Here is a 10,638-nt window from a genome sequence, read left to right as displayed (position 1 = left end):
TCTCTCTCTCTCTCTCTCTCTCTCTCTCTCTCTCTCTCTCTCTCCCTCTCTCTCTCTCTCTCCACTAATGTAACGTCCTTGTAGGGAGGAGCAGGGAGGGGAGGGGGATTGCTCTGACCTCTCAGGGTGCATTCAGGGCTGCTCGTAAACATGAGTAACTAGTAAAAATGGAGTAATGGAGTAAGTTTCTAACCTACACTACATGCCAGCTTTATAAACCTATAACCTAAAGGAAATTTAGTGTGAAGTGAAATTTCATTAGTATTCACAGCCAAATGTGCTTAAAATATGAAAAGAAAAAGTAATGTACATGTGATGACGAGAGGCCCATTTCATAGTGTTGCGTTTTTCTGCAAAAACCTCCACATTTATAGACATCGCTGTCCAAAATCAAAACCTAGACCTTATTTTGCCGTTCAGTCAAGACGTTTTGTCTCTAAATTAAAATGAAAATCTAATAAATCTGATTGATTTTTCTTTTTTTACACCACTTTTACATACTTTCCATATTTTGTAGATTATTTTTCATACAAAACATATGCAGTTTTCAAAATCAAATTCATTGTTGAGTCATTTTTATCTGCATTGTAAATCTTATTTTCTTACACAAAATGATAGCAGGATGTTTCCACCAATAATAATAAAATTTAAAAAATCAGATTTTCACAATTTCAGTGCTTTGACCAGCCATATTTTGTACTACTTCGAGATGCAAACACTAATTTCTCAAACAAATATTTTAATTTAGAGACGAAACATCCAGATTAAACTGCAAAATAAGGTATTCAGGGTTTAATTTTAGACAGAAATGTCTGTATAAGTCTGGAGGTTTTTGCAGTTTAAAGTTATATGCAAGCTTTTAAATTACCTCGACCAACTGCAACAAAAAAAAGCTGCTCGTGGAGTAAAATATACAATATTTATACTCAAAGCAAGACTATTTCATTAAAAAGATCTGATTCTTCACAGCCGCAGCTCGATCCGATGGCCATTTTTCCTACGTCCATGAAAGGCAACGCCCCCCTCGTCCCGGTTGAACGGCGTCACAGCCGCGATGTGTCATTTCGACGGATAAATTACCGATCGACAAAGCCGTCCCGTCTCCAGTGCTGTTCCCGAGGCTGGATAATGTCTGAGAAGCAGCGTTAGCCCGACTCTTCTCGTTTATTTACACCGATGAAAGCAGCTCCTCTCTTTGAAATCTCACCTCGCTTGGCTTGAATCGGGATGAGGATGATCTTTCCGACGGGCAACATGTCTCTCGTCGCGCTGACTTTGGCGCTGCTCACCGTCGTCCTCAGCTCCTCTCCGGGTAAGATCGTGGCTGCTAGCCGCTAGCTAGCGGTGTGACGGTCCGAGGCGTGCAGCCCCTGTCTGCGCTCGCCTGCATGGCCGCTGTCTGTCTCTCAGCAGACTCTCTGCATCTCTCCGCAGCCTCACGGGCAGCAGCCACCATGAGCTCATGCTGATGTTTACGTGTGATCCCGTAACCTCGATGTTGAATTCAGGCCCGGATAACTGTCACTAAACCGGTCGCTGCTCCGTGCCGGACCACATTTAGCCTCCATTAGTTCAGTCGTCTGTGAGCTAGTTCTGCTGGTTTTTGTGCAAACTATTTGTTCTGGAAATGACAAATATTTAAACATTTTTTTTTTGTTTTATTTGAGTAGGAAAAACAGGTAGTTGGCTAATATTGTTAAAGGTGCAATATGTAAGAATTTTAGTTTTTTTTTTTTTTCATTTTTATTAACAGTTCTGACGCTATGGCTGAAGTTAGCATGCTAATCAGCTAGCCCTGACCCGTCCCAGTCTTTAGCCCTTGGCTTGTGGTGTAAACTAAAACACTACCCTGGTCCTATGAAGTCCAGTCTAGTCCAGACTGCTAGCTGCACAGCTAACTGACCTAACTAGCTAACGACTGCTACAGTTAGCAGCAGTTAGCGGTTACTTCAGCGATATGCTGCCCCCTATAGAGCACTGTAGTTTGTAGTCCTAAAACCTGGAAATCAGCTAGCATTTTTGCACATCTTGGTCTCAACGCCCATGACATTTTTTAAATTGGTTTTCAATTATGGGCCTGAAATAAGGTCTGTGGTTACCTCAGGCTTAAGAGACATCCAATACATCATTAAATGTCCCACAATTTAATTATAAAGCATTTATGTGTCTTAAAAATGGTGGTTGCTAACAAGTGGCTAAATGAGACTGCAGAGGTTGTCACGAACACAGAGACTCATCTACTCATCGGTCCTTCTTTACAGGCCGACTGTAGTTACAAACTATTCCAACTCTAACTTAACGACTTGCAGATTTATCAATTTATCAATTTACAGAAAACGTGTATTGTAATTGCGTAGTAAGACGCTTAGTGGTGGTGACATTTAAATCATGCGACCGCTCTGTAGTCTGTTTATAGCCTGACATTAGCTTTTTTACTTCTAGCGATTTAATTTGCTCTTCGAAAATCTCTAAAGTGGTGTTCATCTGTGAGGATTATCTTGCTGAACAAAACGTGTAAGAATCATAAGCTTGTGTTTGTCACAGAGCTTATTTCCAGCGTTATTCAAAAATCCAATTCAAAAATCCCATAGGCTTTGTGATTGGTGAACCGGGGTGATGCTAACTTCCGGGTAAGCCTACAAATATACGTCATCGCCACACCACTGTTTGCTTTGAATTCAACAGGTGGTCAAGTCTTACATATTGCACCTTTAACATTAGCTTGTCAATAGTGTTAGCTTTTCTGTACCATCTATTTTTGTTTTTTTAACTAACATGACAAACATGGTACTAGCCACTGTGTAGGAACATAAATACATTTTTGACTTGACAGCTTACACTGTGAATTCAAGCCTTACTTTTACAGATCAGTCAATCAAACTTTATTTGTCCAGAACATTTCTTTTCTTTCTTTTTTTTTTTTTTTTTTTTTTACAGGTTATGCCATAACAGTCAAACAGTCAAAAAATTGGTAATAGGGATTTTATCATATACTGTATATCATATTGGATTTTGGATATCAGTATAAGTGTTCTCTCTTCCCTGGCCACCTGTCAAATTAATCCTCAAAACAAATAGGGGCTAGGAAGTGTGATGATTTCAAAATGGCGAGATTTAGTTTATTGCGATATCATTACTTTAAGGCCATATCACTCAGCATTAATTACAAGGCAATATGTTATGTAATATGTATGCTTTTATTCAACTAGTATTCAACAAGTTAAGAGGCAACACGGAGAAACACAATACTACACAATAATAGATTTTCTGATAACAAATGGCAGAGTAAGTATTCTCTATTCAGCACTCAAAGGTCATCTCAAATTATTCTAAACCACTTCAGGAGCCAAGTCTTTATAGATCTTGGCTGAACACTGTACTGCAGACATTGTCTAATGGAGTTTCCATCAGTTTAATACACTTGGAAAAATCCTCGGCTCATCAATGAAGAGCCGCTCACCGAGAATAAATGTGTCTTTTAATTTACATACACTATCCAGTGAGATTGTATAGTCAAACAAGCGGTATCTGTCAGGGCTCTCTCAGACTGCGTTAACTCATGTTAAATGTAAAAGTCACTGTGACTTTTAGCAGCCTGCGCGCATGTGGCTGTAATTATAGTGACTTCAATTCTCTGCTGTGGAAAACATAATTATACCAGCTCCGTGCAACTTAATTTAGGTCTAACTGCATTTATTGTTATGAAAGATGGTGTGTTTCTTAGTCTGGATGTGTACCTTTGTCTCCCGAGAGACCACAGAACTAAAACGTCACAGATCTGAGTGTTATGTCTTCAGTTTTGTTTCATTTCTAGCTTTTGCAAAGAGTAAATTACATGCACATATGTCTATTCTATGCGGTGAAATGTATTTTCAAGATTTATGATTACTCCTTTTATCCCCAGGGAAATTTGTCTGACAAAAAGGCTGCCACATAAAGATTTGTGTAGAACATAAATGCAAGAAATAACACAAAGTGCATCTCACAGACGAGTGCAGACATAAGTAGGCCAAATTCAAGTACATGCAGCGCTGCCTGCACATACATACACTATAATGTCACCTGTCTCACTTGCTCGTCTTCTTTCCTCCACTCTGCAGACTGTAGTCCTGCATCATTTCATTCTTCCTCTCCTCCTTTTCAAGGTCTACCTGCTAATGATGGCTGCTCAACACACAACAGACCACAGAACTGTAACACTGCACATCTGAGTGTTATTTCTCCAATTTTGCTTCATTTCTGGCTTTTGAAAAGAGTTAATCATATGCAGATATGTCAGTTAAATCGTTTTTTAAGCCAAAATAAAAATCATTGATGGGTCTGGGTTCTCAACCGTGAGAGTTATGCTGCTGTGCCTGGTCTTATCATAGTAAAATCAATTATTTTGGGTTTTAGGACTGTTGATTATCCCGGACAGGCATTTATTTGACAGTTTTCTGGTGTTGATAAACCAAACAACAAGTCGATAAATAGGAAAAACTCTGAGAATTAATGAATAGACTTATTTTAGACATACAAGTCATTTTAATCTCCTGGGTACCTTACTTGAGCCCTAATCAGTTTTCAACCTCAGCCACAGGGAACCGTTGAATAATGCATCATGACCGTGTTTGGCCTGGAATTGGAAAGATGTAAAGAAAGAAGAGCCTCTACATGTTCAACATACATATTTATTTTCTCCTGAAGGCAGAACAAAGCAGTAAATCACCTTGAAAATGTGTCATAAAACAGAGACGGAAGCACGTCTGTGAAACTGAGATCGTATGAAGAAAACAAGCTCTGTCTGACCTGCTGCGTCCTCCTTCTTTCTCTCTCTGCTCCCCTCTGTTCTTTACCTTTTTTGATCATCTACCCTGTAGAGTCGCACGGCCTAACGCTTTTTGTTGCGTTTGTTTTGCAGTCAGTGGGAACGAGGACTGTCTGTGGTACGTGGATAAAAACGGCACCTGGCACAACGGCTTCGACTGCCCTCTCATCACATTCTGCTGTGGGAACTGCCACCGGCGCTACTGCTGCCTGGACGCCTTCAAGATGATCACAGAGAGGGAGCAGAAACGCTGCATGCTCTTCCAGTTCAGGTGGGGAACGGCGGCTGCAGCAGCAGGGATTTAATTTAATGACTTATTTATTCATTTACTCAACACCAAGAGTCGGCGTTTGTGTTCACAATTCAAGGCTATCACCGCGGGGTCGCATGTCCTTCATTTCCTTTAGGCAGACAGAACACTTTAACATCTTGCTTAAGAAAAGTCTGCACAAAAATCCCTTTCGCTGCAAGATGTGGCTTCAATTACCCGTGAAAACGAGATAAGGATTGCAATAAATTATTAAATACAAGAATTGCATTTGAAGTGGAGGAATTTTGCAATATATTTGGCAGATAGCTGTGTTAGTAGCAGTCACATTATATAAGTTAACGTAGAGTTGCATCACCGAATGGTATTTGGATTAGTGCTGATTGAAAACATTTATTTTTAAGATTGCAATATTTGTCCCTAGTGAAATTTGTCTTGGACATACAGGCTGCCATGTACAAATACGTAGTATAAAATAACAGACACAAAATGCATCGCACTGGCAAATGCAGACATAAGTAGGTCAAATTCAAGTACATGCAGCGCTGCCTGAGCATACATCTTCTATAAAGCGATGGCAGGTTGTTGCAGACACGTGCAATACCAGCCCTCATTTCACACCCTTGTTATGTCCTGAATGAAAGAGATTCGCTAATAGAGGGACAAAAGAGTTTTTATACCTACTCGGGTATCTTTTCCTGTATTTCATTATCCTGTACCATTATTTTTTTTGTGTTTTTGAGGTTTTTATATTAATTTATAGCTTCACAGTAATGTCTCTTATCTAGTCAAATCCAGAAATTCAAATTTTGGTCTAAATGTATGTTTAAGAATAAGAATTAGTCAAAATGCTTTAACCCCAAGCCCTTCTAAAACCTTTTTCCAACGTGACGTGGGTTTCTGGATGATTACTTTAGCTCGACATCAGCTACCCACATATTAGATGGTGTCAGTTTGGTGGCAACCAAGAGCTCGGCTAACTTGGTATCCATGTGCAATTTGCTCAATGAAAGCATGCTGTAAAACTGGATTTAAAAGACATCATGTCCATTGTATTAACATATATGGAAAATAGTTGTCCACCATCACCCTGCACTCTGCCAGCAAAGTCTGAAGTTTAGACACTCTTAAACTGTCCTGTCCTCATGTCCCATTGGCTACATTTGACTTAATGACCCTGCTTTGGTCCCCACAGTGTAATATGTTCACATTAGTCGTTCTGTTACATCAGCTATCTGTGCTATCTGCGGTGTTTAGTCCCCTGCGGGGGATCCTGATAGTGCTGGACTAAGCAAGCTTGCACCCAAGAGACTGCGACAACAAAAGCAACATGGCAATTTTCCTCCTCGGCGCTGGAAACCATCCATCACCATCCAGTCTCGAGCAGACAACCTGCAGCTTATTAAGCCCGATGGGAGATCAGATCAGTGGGTGGTGGAGGCAGAGCTGAAATGGAGGGCTTTGTTTTCTTCTCTGAGACTCTAAGGTGATGGAATCTGTTAGAGAGGCAGAGAGATGCAGGGTGTCATTAACTCGGATGTGATTTCAGGGTCAGCTTGTTTGAATGGCGTGTCTGAATCAGAAACTTCACATCACTTCCATCTGTGCTTTAATCCTTGCTAAAGTGAGTCATAATTAGCGAGATAGAGACGTAGGAACAATGCCAGGCTACATGATCAAAGCAAGAGGAATTCTTTGTAGCTTCCTCTTCTTTCTCTCCTCGCAGCCCCACAACTTTAGCTGGCATCGCCTCCTCCATCCTCCTGTTTGTGGCCATCATTGCCACCATGGTCTGCTGCTTCATGTGCTCCTGCTGTTATCTCTACCAGAGAAGGCAGCAGAGGGGCAGGACACCTTATGATGGTGAGAGCTCTACTCTTTATGTCCACGCTTGAGCAGAAAACATTAAGTAGTTTTCCTTCACAGCAGTCTGTACATTTTGACCAACAGCCCAGCAGATCCCCATGGCCAGCTACCCAGTGGAGCCCATGTATGACGCTTATGGAAAACCACTGGGACCCACTGAGTATGCACATCCAGGTTATCCAATGGCGCCTCAGTACCCTGGCATGCCCCCACAGTACCCGATGATGCAGCCTGGACCTTATCCACCACACCTGATGGATCCTGCATACAGCCAGGGTAAGAGTGGCATTACTGATCACCAATTTCAATATCTTTTTGCATATAAATAAATGAAAACAAATACTGTGCCACTACAATATATACAATACAAGCTGTGGGGAAGTAAATCGGCTCCATTAATGTAATAATATCCATTGAATATGACACAAACCCTGCTGGAGCCAAAAGGAGAAAAACAAATTGTGCCTCCTGTGTTTATTACGCTGCTAACAACAGAGAGTCAGTTAATAATATGTTGATTTTTGGGTCCTTTGAACAAGATATTTGAACAACTACCGGGCAGTTTGCTGTGAAATCTATTGAGGATATTTTTGAACTCATGTATAGAAAACCACTTTGACTAGTAATCTAATAAAACGCATTGCTTTGCTTTTGATTTATTCAAGCTGTTCAAAACATGAAAGGAGTTGCCATAGCAATTTGCTTCCCTGCACCCTTTTTTTTCCGTGAAGCCTACTTAACCTGCAGTTCAAATGAATTGCTTTGGACTACATCTAAATGTATTACATTTTGGTGTTATTTTTTTTTTGTTATGTGGTTAACCAAAGCCTCACGTAACCTTACACGTGATACCAACACCGCCAACAACAAAAACAACCACATTTATTATGATAGTAACAATATTCAAGAAAAAAAGAGCTCTGGTTTCAGTATCGGTATCAGCAGATATCCAGATTCAGGTATTGGATTCGGATGAAGTGGATCTCTTCTAATAGGCAGTTTGCCATGAAATTTACTCATCACATTCATGCTCCCCAGAGGGGGAACGCTGTCTAATTTGGACAGTTTTCTTGCAGCACCACCAGTTGAATAGGTCAACTTTTGATACAATATATCTTGCGATTTAGATTGTGTGAGATGTTCACATTGCACATTTCATGCTACAAAGGACATAAACCCTTTGAATTCCAATGACTACATGGTGTCTCCAGTAGTGACATCTTAGCAGCCGATCACATTGGTACGATGCCCTCCGTGTGCATGCTCCTCTCTTGTGCCTCACATTCTTCCAGCAGGTTTTGAGAATTTGAAGTCTTTCAGGGAAAGGCGCAGAGTCGCAGTGCTTTTTCTGTTAATTATAAAATAATTGCCGGTTGCGCGCACACAGCGCTGCTCCACAGACGCACTAGGGGGTGTGAGTCTTTGGTGTTCGATTTGATTCAGAGTCTATTTTTAAGTCAAACTATTACAAACCAATTGTTCTGTTGAATGAACAGGAAAGGGGTCGCTAAAGGGGTCTCTTGCTTGAATTTTTTTAACAATTGTGAATCAATTCTGAATTGTAGGACCCCTAAAGGCTTATTTATGCTCCCTTTACGTACATAATTAGATACGTCTGTTTCAAACGATGTAACCGTGTCACTGCCGACATACTGCTTAGAGTCCACTTTTCCACTTTTCATCCGTTGGTCCATATCTGTAAGCTTTCAGAAAATGTGCAAGAATACGGTCAAAATGAACGCAGAGTACGGACAGAAGGCGCTGTCCGTATGCGTATCTAACACTGGGCATTACTGAGCCTTAAGAATCACCATGACGTTTTGCCCAAGACATGCTTTGCGGTTGCCTGCAGCAACAAGTCTCTGTGTGATTGGGGACTTAAGGAAGGTTATTTGTTTCACAAATCCTTTGAGGATCAATGCTACTGAATTCTGTGATTTATTTATTTGCTTTTGGTAATCATAGCACTTCATGAAGATCTGACTTAATTTCATGTTTCACTTGCTTGTTTTTCAGCCCCTCCACCGTACTCTCCACCTCAGTATCCTGGTCATTGATGGGCTTGTCTACACACAACACACACACACAGTGGGAAACAGCAGCAGCTGAGAGAAATGACTGTTTGGAAAGGAGAAGGCAGCAACACTCTCTCACACACTCAAACAGACACGCACACACACACACACACACACTCAGATAAACGCTACAGCTTGACTAGCAGTGGTTTGCCTGTGAAAGAGAACAGGAGGCACTTTAAGGGGGTTTGTTTTGTTTGTTTGTTTGCAACATTGTCCTATTTTTCTGGGGTATTTACATAAGTCTGCAACCTGACGCCTGATTGCTCCTGGCGGGTTTCACAGAGGGCGTCACACCATCCCCAAAGTGAGGAGGTATACGGCCAACGTCTCCGCTCTGCGCTGCCACTTCCGCTCAGACACACTCACCTCATTGACAGGGTGTCACCTGAAGACGGGGCGCTCCCTCATCATTTATTAAAGGGAAAAAAGAGTTTACTTCCTCACTTTTGTTAAATTCGATTCAATTGATAACTGCCTATGGCTACATTCCAGGTCATCGATCTACATTCTCCAAATATGATTAATGGGGTTTTTCTTTTCTGTGATGTGGTTTCGGGCTAAAGGTGAAAAACAAATCGCATGTTTGATTAAAAAGGTGACGTGTGTGGCTCAAAGGCAGTGCGGTACTGTCTTAAATTTGTTCAGATGGCACTCCTAATTCTGTGTAAGAAGCCTTTAGTCACCTGCTAGCTTCAACTCTGTCTCTTCTTTTCCGTATCTGACTTGACTAATTTACTCCACGGTAGTATATTAGATGTACCATTGTAATGTAACATCTGAACATCAGCATGCTACCCCCAGTCAAAGTTATCTGTCCTCTCATGCTTCTTTTGTGGTTTTAAATGAAATCGTAACGAGTCTTGAGATTAATCCCATAATGGCAGGTATGCTGCTTTACAGTGAAGTTCATGTTAACTGTTTATTTCTCTTGTAACATATCAGGTCAGGGGAGTTGCAGGTCACGCTGCTCGATTTAAACAGAAATGTCCCGCCTTACAATAATTAACCATGATGGGGGAAAAAGAGATTAACTATTTAAATACATATTTTGTAAATCCGTTCTTCTGCTGAATATTTTATGATATTGTAACAAGTTATTTTAAACATAATGTATTGTTATTGTAACATAAGATATGGCGTTTTAGCATCTTTCCATTACGTATTTATTACTATTATTAAGGTTACCTTTTACTGTGAATGGGTTCTCACCTTCTGGACAAGCTACAAAGCCAAAAATAAACTACTGTGGAAAAAATTGATTTTGTTTAAACCAATAGTTTGACATTTTTGGGGAAATATGCTCACATGCTGTCTTGCCTCAAGTTAAGACGAGGATATAAAAACCAATCTCATGTCTGTGTGGTAAATTTGTGTGTTTGCTAAGCTAGCTGTTAGCTTGAGGTTTAGCCAGTTAGCTTAATTTAGCAACCAACAAAGACGGACTGGAAACTGTTAGCCTGGCTCTCTCCTGAGGCAACAATTAAACTATTTTATTAATGTTATATCTTGTTTGTTTAATCCAAGTGTAAAAAACACTTTTTGCCGTTTTCTGCGAGGTTGTGTGGTTGAAGGATTTCTTTGCAAGGAGCGGTCGCCAGTCGAGACTCCAGGAAAAGTCA

At 40.6% G+C, this 10,638-nt stretch overlaps 1 protein-coding gene across 1 annotated transcript; it reads left to right on the top strand.

Moving 5' to 3' along the window:
- Positions 1-1,061: 1,061 nt before the first annotated feature.
- shisa4 (shisa family member 4) lies at positions 1,062-10,278 on the top strand. The gene is made up of 5 exons (XM_073469244.1): positions 1,062-1,312; positions 4,901-5,078; positions 6,802-6,938; positions 7,026-7,217; positions 8,958-10,278. Exons 1-5 carry the CDS (start codon positions 1,228-1,230, stop codon positions 8,996-8,998), a joined length of 633 nt encoding a protein of 210 aa, XP_073325345.1. The 5' UTR covers positions 1,062-1,227; the 3' UTR covers positions 8,999-10,278.
- The last annotated feature ends 360 nt before the right edge of the window (positions 10,279-10,638 follow it).

The sequence above is a fragment of the Pagrus major genome, chromosome 6, assembly GCF_040436345.1.
Source record: "Pagrus major chromosome 6, Pma_NU_1.0".
Lineage (NCBI taxonomy): Eukaryota > Metazoa > Chordata > Actinopteri > Spariformes > Sparidae > Pagrus > Pagrus major.
Note: the sequence above shows the minus strand (reverse complement) of the source record. Positions and strands in the feature narration are given on the sequence as shown.

Coding starts and splice junctions, on each gene's coding strand:
- shisa4 (XM_073469244.1), top strand. CDS start 1,228: ATGAGGATGATCTTTCCGACGGGCAACATGTCTCTCGTCGCGCTGACT. Junction 5,079..6,801: donor TGCATGCTCTTCCAGTTCAG/GTGGGGAACGGC, acceptor CTCTCCTCGCAG/CCCCACAACTTTAGCTGGCA. Junction 7,218..8,957: donor GGATCCTGCATACAGCCAGG/GTAAGAGTGGCA, acceptor CTTGTTTTTCAG/CCCCTCCACCGTACTCTCCA.